This window comes from Dreissena polymorpha, chromosome 1 (assembly GCF_020536995.1).
Source record: "Dreissena polymorpha isolate Duluth1 chromosome 1, UMN_Dpol_1.0, whole genome shotgun sequence".
In the NCBI taxonomy this organism is placed as follows: domain Eukaryota; kingdom Metazoa; phylum Mollusca; class Bivalvia; order Myida; family Dreissenidae; genus Dreissena; species Dreissena polymorpha.
This window is the reverse complement of record NC_068355.1, coordinates 68,867,629-68,884,860: the sequence shown is the minus strand read 5'-3', so window position 1 is coordinate 68,884,860 and position 17,232 is coordinate 68,867,629. Positions and strand designations below refer to the sequence as shown.

General features: G+C 36.7%; 1 protein-coding gene across 8 annotated transcripts in view; it reads left to right on the top strand.

The window, feature by feature from the left end:
* Positions 1-17,232, top strand: part of LOC127833828 (CAP-Gly domain-containing linker protein 1-like) — a 94,308-nt gene that overhangs the window by 64,026 nt on the left and 13,050 nt on the right. For all 8 annotated transcript variants that reach the window (XR_008027656.1, XM_052359335.1, XM_052359334.1 and 5 more), the window contains 11 exons: positions 823-988; positions 4,225-4,440; positions 4,680-4,883; positions 5,318-5,434; positions 7,413-7,654; positions 7,913-8,033; positions 8,684-8,736; positions 12,085-12,202; positions 12,982-13,221; positions 14,995-15,104; positions 16,675-16,841. Coding sequence is in view for 7 of the 8 variants with exons in the window: in XM_052359335.1 (XP_052215295.1) it covers positions 823-988; positions 4,225-4,440; positions 4,680-4,883; positions 5,318-5,434; positions 7,413-7,654; positions 7,913-8,033; positions 8,684-8,736; positions 12,085-12,202; positions 12,982-13,221; positions 14,995-15,104; positions 16,675-16,841 (1,754 nt within the window). In the remaining variant the exon portion in view is untranslated. The remainder of the gene's footprint in view (positions 1-822; positions 989-4,224; positions 4,441-4,679; positions 4,884-5,317; positions 5,435-7,412; positions 7,655-7,912; positions 8,034-8,683; positions 8,737-12,084; positions 12,203-12,981; positions 13,222-14,994; positions 15,105-16,674; positions 16,842-17,232) is intronic.

The window sequence follows — 17,232 nt, the reverse complement described above, 5'->3', positions numbered from 1 at the left end:
ATAAAGTTAAACCATTTGTATTTTCCTAATTTTTTGGCTATTACATTCTAGGACATGTTAACCCATTTATGCCTAGTGGACTGTCCCATCCTTCTAAATTGGATCAATTTATTTCCAAAATTAGGGATGTCTAGTATGTTTCTGACAGAAATTCCTTTAAGCACACAGCGCAGACCCTGATGTGATGCCGCATCATGCGGCGTCTCAACTGGGTCTACGCTGTTTACCAAGGCCTTTTTTCTACACGCATGTGAAACCTTAATGCAATCTGTAGTATATTTTCGTCTTTAAAATAGAATAACACATAGCTTATATTAGCTAAGATTGCCTATTAAATTTTTAGTCGGGTTAAGTGACCTCTTTAGCTTGGACTGGAATACTGTTTTGTACGTTCAAATATTAAAAAAGGATCACTGTAAAATGTATCCAGTCCTTACTGGTAGTTCTTTATTATTTTTATGCCCCCGAAGGAGGGCATATAGTGTTCAGACTGTCCGTGCACTGTCCGTCACACTTTGCCCATAGGTTTCGAAAAATGTTCATAACTTCTATGTCGCTTCAGATAGCAATTTCATATTTGGCATGTATGTGTATATGGACAAGGCCTTTCCATTTGCACTAAAATTTTGATCCCTGTGACCTTAACCTTGAACTTATGGTCCGTGTTAAGGTTCCGAAATCTGTTTAGGTTTCGAAAAAAGCTAAACTTCTATCAAGCGTTTATAGGGGGCATAAGTCATCCTATGGTGACAGCTCTTGTTTGTTAATGAAATGACAACTACAAGTTTAAAAGATCTGACAAGGCTAATGGGACTCCTTCAGAAAACTCGAGGAGCTACAGGGCGACTTGTTGACTTCTACTCAAAAATGGCACAGCCTCAATGACCAGCACGAGAGCGCCATGCGGGCCAAGGGGAGAGAACTGGAGATGCTACAACAGAAACATACAGAGGTCCAGTCATCGCTGGCCGGTGAACTGGAGGACTTGGTGAGTGATGATGAATGTTGGCCATTCAGGTGGGGGCAGGTTTTATTGAAATCAGGTGTCTGTTTTCATCTACTTATAGCTATTATGTGGTTTGTACATGCGCATCTCATCTACACTATTCAGTTTTTCTTTTTTAGGACGAATGATTGCTCAGGTGAGCTTTTGTGACCGGTCTTTGTTTGTCGTCCGTCCATCCATCCGTCGTCCATCCACATTTGTTCGTAAACACTCTAGAAGCCACATTTATTGTCCGATCTTTATGAAACTTGGTGAGAAGATTTGTCCGAATGATATCTCGATCGATTTCGAAATTGGGTCATGCTGTGTCAAAAACTAGGTCACTAGGTCAAAAAAAAAGAAAAACCTTGAAAACACTGTAGAAGTTACATTTCATACCCAATCTTCATGTTACTTTGTCAAAATGTTTGCCTTAATGATATGGTGGTTGAGTTCAAAAGTGGTTCCTGTCTGTTGAAAAACATGGCCGCCAGTGGGCGGGGCAGATTTCCTTATTTGGCTATAGAGAAACCTTGTAAACAATTTTTGCCCATTCATGAAAGTTGGTCAAAACATTGGTTTTATTGATATCTCGGACAAGTTCGAAAATGGTCCAGATCGGTGAAAATACATGGACGCCAGTGGGCGGGGAATTTGTCTCTATATGTATATAGTGAAAACATGTGAACACTCTAGAAGTCACATTTTTGGCCCAATTTTCATTTTCATGAAATTTGGTCAGAACATTTGTTTCCTTGATACAAGAGTTGAATTCGAAAATGGTTCCGGTCAGTTGAATAACATGGCTGCCCGGGGGGGGGGGGTCAGTTTTCTTATATTTATATAGTAAAAAAAGCTTGTGAACACTCTAGAAGTCACATCATTTGCCCAATCATCATGAAACTTGGTGTAAAGATTGGTTTTATATTTATCTCAGATGAGTTCGCAAATGGTCCCGATCGGTCAAGTTTTTCTTATGTGACTAGAGAGAAACCTTGTGATCGAACACTATAGAAGTCACATTTTTTGCCTAATCATCGTGAAACTTAGACAATACATTGGTTTTATTGAATTCTCGGACAAGTTGGAAAATGGCTCAGATCGGTGAAACACACTTTTTAGCTCACCTGATTGCTCAGGTAAGGTTTTAGGATTGGTCTTTGTCCGCTGTCCGCCCGTCTACATTTGGTTTGTAAACACTCTAGCATTCACATTTCTCAAGCATTCTTTATCAAATTTGCTCAAAGATCTCAGTCAAGTTTGATAATGAGCAAGATCACATAATTAATGCCATAATCATTGCCCTTCGATTATCCAAATTTTCATTATATTATACAAAATCCTTGTAAACACTCTAGAGGTCACAATTTTGTTTCAGATTTTATGAATCTGGGTCAAAATGTTTATTTTTGGAAGCAAAGTTTGATGTTTGGTAAGGGGGTCAATTCAAAATATAGGTCACCAGGTCAAATCTTACAAAAACGAAAACACTCCATACGCCAGAGTTTTGGTTCAATAATAATGAAACTTTACCAGGATGTTTGTCTGGACAATATCTAGGTAAAGTTTGACGTTTGGTAAAGATTGAATGAACCGATTCCTCTCAGGTGAGCGAACTAGGACCATCTTGGCCCTCTTGTTTCAAAGTTGGTTTCAAGTCTAGAAAGTTATTTTGTTGGGAATTCTTGGACATGCTCTGGGAAATCACATAATGCATATAAGGACCTCATTTATTATGCCCCCCTTCGTAGGAGAGGGGTATATTGTTTTGCACATGTCGGTCCGTCCGTCCACCAGATGGTTTCTGGATGATAACTCAAGAACGCTTAGGCCTAGGATCATGAAACTTCATGGGAACATTGATCATGACTGGCAGATGACCCCTATTGATTTTGAGGTCACTAGGTCAAAGGTCAAGGTCACAGTGACTCGTTCTTGGATGCAGTTTAGGACCACATTTGCAGATTATATTATGTACTGGTGTCGTGGGGGTATCTACCAGGGCTAGCGCTGTCCCAAATATTTTTTGAGCCAACCAGTTTTTATGCCCCCCTTTGAAGAAGAGGGGGGTAAATTGTTTTGCCTATATCCGTCTGTCTGTCCACAAGGTGGTTTCTGGATGATAACTCAAGAACCCTTAGGCCTAGGATCATGAAACTTCATAGGTACATTGATCATGACTGTCAGATGACCCCTATTGATTTTCAGGTCACTAGGTCAAAGGTCAAGGTCACAGTGACTTGAAATAGTAAAATGGTTTCCTGATGATAACTCAAGAATGCTTAGGCCTAGGATCATGAAACTTCATAAGTACATTGATCATGATTCGCAGATGACCTCTATTGATTTTCAGGTCACTAGGTTGAAGGTCAAGGTCACAGTGACTCAAAATAGTAAAATGATTTCCGGATGATAACTCGAGAACGCTTATGCCTAGGATCATGAAACTTCATAGGAACATTGATTATTACTGGCAGATGACCCCTATTGATTTTCAGGTCACTAGGTCAAAGGTCAAGGTCACAGTGACTCGAAAGAGTAAAATGGTTTCCGGATGATTACTCAACAATTCTTAGGATCTTGAAACTTCCCTAGATTCATTGATGGATGACTGGCAGATGACCGCTATTAATTTTCAGGTCACTAGGTCAAAGGTCAAGGTCATAGTGACTCAAAACAGTAAAATGGTTTCCTGATGATAACTCAAGAATAATTAGGCCTAGGATCATGAAACTTTATAGGTACATTGATCATGACTGGCAGATGACCCCTATTGATTTTCAGGTCACTAGGTCAAAGGTCAAGGTCACAGTGACAAAAAACATATTCACACAATGGCTGCCACTACAACTGACAGCCCATATGGGGGGCATGCATGTTTTACAAACAGCCCTTGTTTTGATTTTGAAATTTTGAAATACCTACCCTGTCTATTAGTTATGGCTTCTACAACGGAGATGGTCATGAAGGCTTGAGTCTCTTTGGGGCATGTTGTTATATAGCTGGTGTCTTAGCTAGCAGCTAGTTTAATGGACAGGCACTGATTGCCTTCAGCCAAGGGCCTGGCATATAGGACAGAAGTCAGGAATACATTATTTTGTCAGTTAAATTTTGATGGGATTGGATATGTAGCTAACCTTGTTTTTTTGGTTGATTACTTTATTTATGCTTCATGCTTATCAATATGCTTTTTACAAAGATTCTGTCAATGAATAGCTTAATACAACGTTTCTCCACAGAAAAAGGAACTTGAGAAATCTAAAGCAAAGCTTGTATTATTGGACAAAGACTTTGAGAGTGAGAAAGGTGAGTTAGTGAAACGAAAGGACAACGAGATTCATGAGCTAAAGCAGCACCTTGAAGCAGCCCAGAACAATGCAAGTCAGCAGGAGATACAGACCCAGGCACACAAACAGGTGCTAGACAAACTCAACTTGGAAAAAGAGGCTATTGAGGTAAGCAAAGCTTGCCGTAAAATTTATTAAGCAATGGTTAGATGTAAAAAGTAAAAAAATATATATATACTTGAAATCGAAGAAAAATGATGTTTACAGCCAAATCTTGGAATGTCTGATGACTTTTTTTTTTATCAGTTTATCAAAAATTTCATCTTGAAAATTACTGTTATTTATTACTTCAAATGCATGCTATATCCGCCAAAAATTTATATATATTTTGTTTTTGTTCCTTTCAGTTTGAGCGTGAAAAACTGGAAAAGCAACTGAAGCGCTTGGAAAACGAGCGTGACACAGCCCATGGTGAGCTGATAACAGCAAGGGTGGAGGCAGTCAGAGCAGAGGAGAACTACAACACAGCCATTCAGGAGAAGCAAAAAATCACATATGAGCTGACAGACATGACAGAGGAGAAGGAGCGGTTGGAGAAACAGCTCACTGAGGTAACAATGGGGCTGGATCTACATTCCTCCATATGGTAGTCTTCAATTGGGGTTGTTTTGTTTAGCTGAACAAGATTGCAAATAAAATATTAGATTTGGAAAGTAATTTTGTTATTTTTCTGTTTTGTAAAATGAGTTGATTCGTACATTTCTTTATTGAATAAACTCGTATCAGGAAATCTTGTAAATGAAAAGCCACAGATGAAAAAATCTATTTTATAGCTTCAAGGAAATATTTTTTTAACAGTTTGCTGACAAGGCCAGTTATTGCAATATTTTCCAGACATTAGTTGATTGACTTTCGGTTTTATCCAGTAATGGATTTGTTAAGCCTTTAAACAATCAACTTTTTTATGTAGCTTACAGGTCATCCAAAATCTTTGATTGAAATGATGACTTGATTCAATTCATCCTATTGGTTCTTGTTTGTGTAGCTGACAGGTCGCCAGGAAGTTGTTCTGTCGGATAAGGAGAAATTAAACAGTGAGCGGGATACACTACAGAAAGAGGCCATGGAACACAGGGCTGCTATACAGCAGAGAGACATGCTGGTGAGTTGAATGTTTTGTATTACCATGTTAGTCATAGACTTTGTAATTGCATTTTAAGGGTTGATTAGCAGCTGTCAAGGTAAGCTGTCAAATAGGATGAAAGAATGTATATGTTTGCAGACAAATTTTCTTACCAATATAAGAGTGGTCTACGGGTTTAACAATTTCTTTCCGTCAATCAGCGGACATACTGGTCAAATGACATCTTTGATTTTCCTCAGTCTACTTGTCTCAAAAGCCATTGGGTACCAAATTGTATTCAATTATTTACCAGTACTTAGGGGTTCGATAGAATTGTAAAATCTGCATATGATTTCCAAAAGTGTTGTTAAATAGTGTGGTAAAAACAGCAGGATGATAAATTACTAGGGATGGCAACGAATACCGATTTCAGTATTCGAATATTTGGTCACCCTTCCGAAAAAATATTCGGATATTCGGTCAACATCTGTTGGAAAAAAGTCAACTTTGTTTACCGTACCATTACTCCATGAATTCTACTTTCGTTTTTACCGGAAGTTCACCGGAAGTGACTAAATATTGACACAGCGTTGCCGTAGCTAATTCGAAGCTGATTTTGTTGATTATTTTTTATTGTTAAAATTGAATGACAAAAACTGTTTTTAAACTATTAATATCGTACATCAACAATAGAACGAGAAACATAATATTACATGACGACAAAATAATTACATGACAAAACAGTTAGATCTACATATAATTAAAGCTGAACTTAAACGAATTATGTACATAGCCACAACACACTTTGAACCTGTTTAACAGACTAAACAGTCAGTCTTTTAAAGTTGCCACGTTTAAAAGACACTTGGATCGGTGACTTCTTATCGGATGATGTAGTGAAATACTTCCAAGCAGCGGAACGCGTAGGTGGCATTTTGCTTGGACAGATATTTACTTAATGCGTGTAGCAATTATAATATTTTCAATTAAATGAGGGTGAAATACCAAAAACATTTCTTTAAGTATAATACCTGATTGAATATTGAGTAATTAATAAATGTTTGGACCATACGATACACAAATACTCAGAGGTTGAGTAAATTATTTTCTAAAAGCTTTTTTGATTGGACAACGTGATTATAACCATACGATCTGTTTTGTTTTTCACACCAGTCGGCTCTTTCTTTACCCATTTAATCTTTGATCATTTTAAATGTAATTCGAGTTATTAGATCAAGACGGGTGGGTGTTTTAATTGCCATACGGTCTTATTTGTTTTTTACACAAAGTTGGCTTTTCCTTTACTCATTTAATCTTTGATAATTTTAAATGTAATTCGAGTCATTGGATCAAGTGCAGGTCGGTGTTTTGATTGCCGACGCCATTTGCACCTATCATAATTTTGACACAAAGTGTCTGGCTTTGTTAGCGGGATTTATGACCGGTATACTGTCATCACCATAGCGTTGCATTATCGCGCCTACCGGAATAAACATTATGACACGAGGAACAACTTTTTTGACAATGTTTGAAGCAAATTTTACGAATACACACGTCTTTGAAATTACTCGATTTTTTATTTTTTCTTCCGAATATTCGATTCCGAAAACAGTATCCGAATATTCGGTCCGGGACAGAATATTCGGATATTCGTTGACATCCCTATAAATTACCTTATCATTCATGGGTCTTAAAGTTGCCACTGAGTTCTTTCTGCTAAATTCCTCTTTAACTCTTTCCTGCTCTGAAGCAAACTGAAAATGGTTATATGCAACCAGCATAAAACAAGAACAGCCTGAAAGTAACTCACAGTTTTTTCAGGCTGTATGCTGTTTGCTGCTTATCAGTATCTTATGCTTGGATAGTAAGCCATTAAAACTTGAATCTATTAGCAAGGTCTTTATTTAAATTCAATTTGCTTAGAGACTACAAATGCCTGAAAAAGCTTGTCTGAGTTGTAAATTGTTAATGTAAATTGTTAAAGAGCTTAGTAGATTACCTTACCCGGTATGTACAGGTGGAGGAGTTGCAGCGGGAGCTGGAGAAGTTGAGGACAGAGACCTCCCAGCAGCAATCTACAATCAGCAGCCTGTCACAACAGACATCTGACTCCGGCCAGCTGCAAAAGACACTCTGTGAGCAGCAGATCACCATTGAGACACTAAGAAAACAAATGAAAGAAAAGGAGGATGCGGTTACACAATGCAAGAAATCTTTTGATCAGAGAGAGGAGAAGCTTAAGGAAATGAAGATTGAGTTGTAAGTAGGATATTATCATAGCAGGGACAACACTTTCCACATAAACTGTTGTTTTTTATAAGAAGAGATTAAAACGATAAATACCATAAAAGCGGAAAGTGTCGTCCCTGATTAGCCTGGGCAGACTGCACAGGCTAATCTGGGACGACCATTTATGCGCATGCATTAAACCCCCTTTTCACAGAGCATGACTCATTTGTTTGCTTTTGACACAATAAAATTGCATAGCAATGTTCACATGAATCCATGTATTTGTAGAGAGGACTCTCAAGAGACTGTTACCCTTCTTGAAGAGAACTTGAAAGACCTGGAACGAGAGAGGGACAGTCTCACCTCCAAGCTGCAAGAAGCGTTTGCTGAGAGAAAGGAACAGGACATGGTATGATCCAAACTTTTCTAGCCCATCACTTCAAACATTTTTATGCCCACGCTTGAGAAGTGGGTATGTATTGATTGGCTTTGCAACTATCCATAGGTCAGTCATATAGTCTGTTCATGGAGCATACTTTTTCTGAATTTGTAGTGAAAACTTAGGTCTCATGCGAATGTAAAATGAAAACAGTTCACTTAAGATTTGGTCTACATCTTAAACTTATGGGAATAAACGCTTGGATGAAACATGCATTCTCATTGAACAATAAGTTGAGACCTAAGTTTAACAACAAACATAGTCATGGGTCTGCTGTTTTTACAAGTGTTGGTGATAATTTTCTGACAAAACCCGAAAGGTGTGTGCAGCTATACTCTCTTTAATTGAAATGTTAAGCAGTTAAAGCACAGTCACTCTCAATCTATACATTATTCAAGACTGATTGCTATGATTATGGTAAATTTTGTAGTTGAAGAGTTTTGTAAGAACAATTAAATGTAACCTGTAACAGTTATAGCCCTGTCTCTTTTACATGCATGATATGTCACTTAAGTTCGGAGTACAGAGCAGATTTTTATAAAAGAGTTTCCAGAGCAATAAAAGTATGCCATATGTGTGTATGTCAATGATAGCTTAACTGACTCAACTCTTTGTTACAGGTCTTGGAACTTAATAAAAAACTAAATGAAGAGATAGAGACAATAAAGCAAAGGTTTGTAGCTGTTTTTATTTGTGTAAATAAGAATGATCAAAGTTGTTATATTTTAATTATATAAAAAAATTATAATGCCAATATGTATGTAAAGGGCACTAAGTGTATTTTGTAAATCTAAAATGTTTTAATTTCTGTGGATTTTCTGATTTTTGGTATCAATAATGTTAAGCATTTAACACTAATCTGGTATGCTTAAGATACATATAATTGTATACCTGTTTTAAAGGTATGCATATTTAGTATTGATTGACTGCAAGTTATGCATATGTTTGCATTTCACCAATGATTAAACCTTTCCCCATCAGAAGCAAAGTGAAAGTGGCTTTTGCAACCAGAATAAAACCAGAACAGCCTGCGAGTAACTCACACTCTGTTCAGGTTTTATGCTGTTTGCTGCTCATCAGTTTCTGAGGGTTCGAAATGAAGCCTTAAAAACTTAAATTTAGTAAGACAGGTATTTAATTAAATGTAACTTTCTAAGGGACTACAAATGGTCAAAATACAAAGTGGTAAATGGTTAAATAGGTTCCTATAAAAGAAATTCATTCTATGTTTGTCAATAATGTTCTGTATGACATGTTAAATCAAAACAATTATTATTAATTAAAAGCAAATCACTTTTAGGTTGTTTTACATACAAATAGTTATGTTTGTACAAAATTCATAAGGTGTATTCTTCCTGACATCATTATGCTTATTCTGTATGCAGGAATGTAAAAATGTGCTTTTTTTTAACTTTCTTTGCATTGCCCTTCAATTCCAGTTTCAGTTAATTAAATATTTTAATCAATGTATAATATTATTCTAAATTTTGTTTCCAAATAAATTGTGCATATCAAGTTCTTTGGATATTTTGACATTTAATCGGAAAATAATTGATGGCTCTGTAAATGTTACCCTCACATGAAGACTTGTGACCGGTATTTACAATAAAATCAATGCATAAAATAATACGAAATACATATAGCGACACAGTCTAATAGCCCGACTTCAAGACCCAAGCACTGTTACAAAATCAAAGCTCTGCCTGATTTGAAAATGTGATTGTTCAATTACGCAAGTATTTCAGAAATCATACTGGATCAGAGCAAATTATAATTTGCTTATGTGAGCAGGCTTGTGGTATTTTTAATTCTCTCATTTAGGTTAATTTACAATGAGTATTTTTGAGGGTCCATAAAATAGTATTTTGATTGCTGGATTCTGGCTTTATTAGTGATAGTGCCATCTCAGCTTTAATGGTTTGTTACCTTCTAATTGACTGGTTGGTCTTAATCATGCAAGATGCCCTCTGTGGTCTGAAGTATTTCTGATATGTGCAGCTCTTGTTGACACTTTTTATTTATAAACTATGTACAATCTGTTCTTTCCCACTCCACCTACGGATTATCGAAAACATTTTTCTGGTAAGGACATGTTGTGAACAGTTTCGCATGTGTACACTTTGTGGCAATTTATTAGCTTAACTGAAAAACAGCATCACAACCAAATGACATTTGCATGTAAGCCACAACAAGAACTATCATGTTTTAGTGGTTTTTATGCATGTGTGAAGTTGTGATATTAGCTGGAGGTAGAATTTTAATTTGCAAGCTTTAAGTAGCAGAATGGAGTACATGTATTTTGTAAGAAAGTTAGTTTTCTTACTCAAGTGTACAGTAGTAAAGTGTCACAGCTCAGATTACATAAGTTATCATCAGTACATGTTTGTTTATATTATCCACTCGGCAATTGGTTTCCATGAGCCAGGATTTGTGTTGCTTTTTTTGAATACTCAGGTCTAGTATGTATTTATTAGTAAAACAAAGTAGAGGAACTTATTGACTGATATGCTTGTTAATACAAAGTTATATTACCTTTGGCCATCACAAACAGTAAATAAACTTGTCTCACATTATCATGAAGTTAGTTACACTACACATCATGTTCTTGTAAAAATTGTTGTATTTTGCATTGTGCATTCAGTATTAACACTTACAATGCGGGAACCGAAATTTTAAGGCCTTTGCAAACAGTTTGGATCCAGATGAGACGCCACAGAACGTGGCGTCTCATCAGGATCCAAACTGTTTGCTATTCTGATAGTATTCTTTGAAAAAAATCGAAGAAAATGCTAATTTTAAAAATTCTGCAGACGACATTTTAGCAGACGACAAATTTCCCAGCATGCAAAGGGTTAACACAATTCATTTCCAATTCATTGTTTTCATTTTATCGATTTAAAAATTTCAGTTCCACAAGACTATTTTTGTCAACTTTTAAGTTATTTTGAAATCCTATGGTTTAAAACTAAATTATTGTAAAGGTAAAAATAAAATGTAGTTTCACGTAGCAAAAATTCTGTAATGTGAGCATTTGTCTCATCTACAAGTATGTTTATGTTCATGCAATATTTTCAAATACATCCCAGGGCAACAGATAAGGATCGTTCTATTGTATTTAAAATTAGTTTTTGACATAGAACAAATTGAAATAAAAAGTCAATTGTACAAAAACTATTTTGAAAATGGGAAAACAAATTGCAACAGATTCTTAGTCGTATAAGTTGTACTGGTTTGCTCGGTATCTCATTTGATTTTAGTTATTATAGTGTGGCCTAAATATTTTGTAGTAAGTTAATATAAACACAGACACAGCAAATCCGAACGGTCGGGAAAAGACGTTGTAAAGAGTATAATCTCAGTATAAATAGGGCACGTGGTGATAGATTCTTAAATATTTGACGCAAAACACTGCATTGATTCTGTTTTTGAAAAAAATATACCAGGTAATAAGGGGAAAAAATTATGGAGAGGGTTTTGAAATGCGCATTAAGACCAAAATTGGTATGAAAGGTATTGTTAAAACAGTATGGGCTAGGGGTGGATAATGCTTATTCAAAAGGACACGATAGTCAAGCACAATAATACATGTGTAGTTCCAAACACAAGGATTCAGAGGAGGAAATATGTTTTTATCAAATGTGTTGCGTTCTGAGAAAACTGGGCATAATGCATGTGCGTAAAGTAGGCGGAAAGGGTCGTCCCTGTTTAGCCTGTGCGGACTACACAGGCTAATCTGGGATGACACTTTGCGCACAGGCATTATGCCCAGTTTTCTCAGAACGCGACACAAATTGTCAAAAACTAATTGACAAATAATTTTGAGGGAAAAAAACGAATTGTTAAAAAAGCTTGTAGTGACAACTAATTGACACAAAATCTTATCTATTGTCCTGAAATGGTTTATAATAATTCAATATTTACTGAGCTAGTTGGGACATCAAACAATACAGCTAGTCATGTTATACTAGGAGCAAAATCTGTGCTATATGAGCCAATAAGAGATGTTTTATCATGGCCACAGACACAGGACAGAGATGGAGACCATGAGGTCACTCCACACGGACCTTCAAGAGGAGATTGACAATTCCAGCTCCTTGCTGCAACAGAAGGACTCAAACATTCACAGGCACCTTGCGCAGGTAACCATAGAAAAAGACATATTTTTATTTCACCATTTGTACAAAGTTAAGAAAGTGGTATACTATAGTCACTTAGTCTGTTGGCTTGTCAGTTGTCAGTTTGCCCGTATGCATAAAATTTGATATGTTTGTGCAGGAATGTACTCCATATTTCTCATGCAAATAAATTTAAACTTAAAATATGTTATCGCCAGGCATTGCACAAGTATAAGCCACTGATTTTCATGCTCCATGATCCACACACTGTTGAGTTATTAAACAAAGCTGGCAAACTGGTTTTGTGGTATAAGTCACATCGGTCACAAAGCTCTTCAAGATTAATTTATGTGAATCCAAGTTTTTAAGCTATGAATTTTCCGACAGTGATGATTTATTGAAGACAACATTCCAACGTATGGAAAATAAAGTCTTACGACTGACCTTAGGCATGTCATTTTTCATGAATGGTAGTGGGCATTATACGTTTATGTTAACAATTCTGTGAACTTGAAAATGGCTTTGCTTCAGGTAATGTTCTTTTATTAATATGACAGATTTTATTATATTGCGAATGATTATGTAATTTTTCATTGAAGCTCAATTTTCAATGTTATTATCAATACATGTAGTAGTGGTAGTGGACGTAATTAAAGCATTCATCTGAAGTTACGTGTATTTAAATATTTCTGACAACAGGAACAGCAACAAGAACATCAAGATGTAGTCAATGCTATCACATAGTCTACCTATTAAAATAAAATGTTATTTGATATTGTATTTGAAAAAACAAACACTTTCAGATCTCAAACTTGGAGAAAGAAAATGCCTTGCTCATGGGTTATAAATCAGCAAGTGAAAACAAAGAATCAGAAATGTCTGAGCTGCGGGATAAAGTTAACAAATTACAAACAAAGCTGAACCAGTCACAGACCAATGCTAACATCATCAACAACAAGGAGGCGGTATTGAATTCAACTGAAGGCTCTAATGACTTTATGGTGAAGAAATTGAAGGAAGAATGTGAGGTTGCTCAAGGACAGGTCAGTAGGTCAAGGTCATGTTGAGGTGATGGGATCAAGGTGGTTAAACAATGGGAATTTATCCCTTTACCACAAAGATACGAATTTTCATGCATTTGTAGTCCCTTAGAAAAATAAATTTAATTATTTAAAAAACCTTTCTTTCAAGATTCTAGTTTTAAAGGCTTCATTTCCAACTCTTAGATACTGATGAGCAGCAACCAGCATAAAACCTGAATAACTGTGAGTTAATCTCAGTCTGTTCTGGTTTTATGCTGTTTGCACAGTCATTTTCACTTAGTTTCTGAGGGGGAAAGGGTTTATTATAATGTGAAAAGCTTCATTAACATAAGATTGAAAACTGATTAAAAAAAAATAATCTAGGCCATAGGCCATGGGATATTGTTTTGGAGTTGTCCGTCTTTCCGTCCGTCCGTCCGGCACTGTTGTGTCCGGAGCCATATCTTGGAAGTGCTTTGGTCTATTTCATTGAAACTTGGTATGAGTATATATATGGATAAGAGGATGATGCACGCCAAATGGCATTGTACACCACCTGTTTATAACGGAGTTATGGCCCTTTGTATCTTGAAAAATGCTTGTTTGAGTTTTAAAATAGACCACTTTTGTGTCCAGAAGCATATTGGCGGGGGATATCAATTCAACGAATTTGCTTGTTGATATCATATTTGGACTTGTGTTTTCTGCAATGAACTGGTATAGTATTACATTCTATGGTATGGCTTATTAAAATAACACTTATTCATCTTTACCTTCAAATGTAGGTTTTATTTTATCCATTGTTACAGCGTTAAATTATTTCTTAAAAGAAACCAAACTATAATTGCCATAAAATGTCTGCTGTATGTATTATCATAGCATAAGACCATAATAATGAAAGTAAGAAGAAGAGAAGTTAAAAGCAGTGTAAGTTTTTGTCACTGTGAACTTTGACATGGTAAAGGGCTGCAAGATTTCACGTGTGTGCCTTGGCTGTTTCATAGAAGTTTGATGTATTCTGGTCAACGTTGCCGTGTAGGGGATATTGGATTGGAATTTAAAGTTGGGTTTGTTTGACTTATTAAGGAAAAACAATGTGTGGTACTTCTTGTGGTGTATACATTTGATGAAGTTGCACTGGGTTGGGTTAAATGTGTTCTAGTTGTGTGTTGCTGCGCAAAAAGCAATTCTCTAATGAGTGTTCATTCTAATTTGCATCTCTGATGCTGGATCAGAATGTATACTTAAAATTTGAGGTCTTGCAGCTCTGGCAAAAAGAATTTAACAATCGGATAAATTAACAATAATTTTGAGTTAACTGTACACATGTACCAGTGGTTGTTTATTTCTTTACTTTGCTGTTATTATGAATTATTTTCAAAATCTTGATATTTGTTAGTCATTGTTCACAGAAACAAGTTGATGGGTAAAGTATATGGCTAATAAAGATCCTGTAACAAATGGGTAAAATTACCAAACTAAAAAAATAACAAGTGTATAACTTTGCTATATGTTACTTGTATACACTGCAGATTTTCTGAATTGCTATCAATTATCTTGAGATGTCCCATACATAATGCAAATCCTTTATGGATGTCTTTTGTTTCACTAACCTAAATTGTCTTTCTTAAATCAGACTTTCATACTTATATCCATTTGTGTGTAATCTCTCAAACATAAATCTGACACCACCAACAGTGAACAGTTTTACACATGTTTATTACATTGTGCATGCCCCTATGGACCCCCCATCCTGACATATGTCCCATTGATGTGTGTTCTGTTTCATGATAGGTTGTGTTTCTCAACTCCGTGATTGTGGACCTACAGAAGAAGAAGGAGGAACTCCAGACCAGACTGGAGGCCATGGAGAATGGGGTACACAACGGTCATGAGGACCCCCAGTAAGTTCCCATCATCACAGCCGTGGGATTTCTCTGCCTGTCAGTTGATTCACTTCTTTTAAATACCAAGATATTTAACAAAAAGCTTAGAAACTTATATTTAGACTATGGTTGTCCACCTTCTGTATCAAGACTTTTTATACATATTAGTTTTCCAATACAATGTTGGGACCCGGCACCAATAGTATTGGCCATTGTCTAGTGGGCCACAGTTTATTTGTATCCTTGCAGTTCATAACTTTATTGGATCTGTTAATAAACTCAAGAGATTCGGTGCACCCAGACAAGAGGGTAGGGTAATATATGATCCTGTGGTTGGTGAACCCAGTAAAGAGGATAGAGTAATATCTCATCCTGCTGTTGGTGAACCATGTCATTAGGGTAGGGTAATATCTCATCATGTGGTCAGTCAACACAGTCAAGAGGGAAGGGTATTATCTCATCCTGTGATAGGTGAACCCCGTCAAGAGGGTAGGGTAATAGGGTAATATCTCATCATGTGGTTAATGAATCAAGTCAAGAGGGAAGGGTCATATCTCATCCTGTGATTGGTGAACCCAGTCAAGAGGGTAGGGTAATATCTCATCATGTGGTTAATGAATCAAGTCAAGAGGGAAGGGTAATATCTCATTATGTGGTTGATGAACCCAGTCAAAGGGGTATGGGAATATCTCATCCTGTAGTTGTTGAACCCAGTCAAGAGGATAGGGAAATATCTCATCCTATTGTTAATAATTTAAGTCAAGAGGGAAGGGTAATATCCCAGTATGTGGTTGTTGAACCCAGTCAAGAGGGTAGGGAAATACCTCATCCTGTGGTTAATGAATCAAGTCAAGATGGAAGGGTAATATCTCATCCTGTGGTTGGTGAACCCAGTCAAGAGGGTAGGGTAATATCTCATCCTGTGGTTAATGAATCAAGTCAAGAGGGTAGGGTAATATCTCATTATGTGGTTGATGAACCCAGTCAAGAGGGTAGGGTAATATCTGATAATTTGGTTGGTGAACCCAGTCAAGAGGGTAGGGTAATATCTCATTATGTGGTTGGTGAACCCAGTCAAGAGGGTAGGGTAATATCTCATCCTGTGGTGGGTGAACCCAGTCAAGAGGGTATATGTGGTTGGTGAACCCAGTCAAGAGGGTAGGGAAATATCCTATCCGGTGGTTAATAAATCAAGTCAAGAGGGTAGGGTAATATCTCATTATGTGGTTGGTGAACCCAGTCAAGAGGGAAGGGTAATATCTCATCCTGCGGTTGGTGAACCCAGTCAAGAGGGAAGGGTAATATCTCATTATGTGGTTGGTGAACCCAGTCAAGAGGGTAGGGTAATATCCCATCCTGTGATTGGTGAACCAACACAACAATAACAGCAAAAAAGGATTTTACAAATATTTAGCAGAAGTTCTATACTTCATACATCAAACAACATATTTATTCCCTTTAAAAAGATATTTACATTACTTGTGTAAACATAAGGGCATAAAGGTATGATGTAAAAACAGGTTTGCTGCCCAGAACATAGGATTTCTGATATACACCCTTAAGTACAATTGTTATTACATGATTTAAGGACTCCAAGTCGTCACGTGGCTGTTCGCATGTTCTGCGATATCTGTGATGTGTTTGATTCCCACGAGACTGAGGACTGCCCCAAGCAGGAGATGATGGACAGTCCGCCACCCTCCCAGTTCCATGGCGACCGCCATCAGGTCCGACCCTACTGTGATATCTGTGAAGGTATGTACACACACTGAGCAATGAACTGGAGCAGCATAATCATACATGGATCTAACTTTATAATGCCAAGATTGCTGATAATGTCTAGTGTAACTCATTCATCACCACTATGTAGCTTTCCACTTTAAGTGCACCTTTGTAAGTCATGACTTAAAGTGCACCTTTGTAAATCATGACTAAGTGCACTTGTGTAGGTCATGGTTTGAAGTGCACCTGTAAGTCATCACTTAAAGTGCACCTGTAAGTCATGAATTAAATTGTACCTGTGTAAGTCATGAATTCAGGTTCATCTATTATGTCATGACTTTAAATGCACCTTTGTTAGTCATCACTTTAGATGCACCTGTGTAAGTCATGAGTTGAAGTGAACCTGTTTAAGTCATGACGTCAT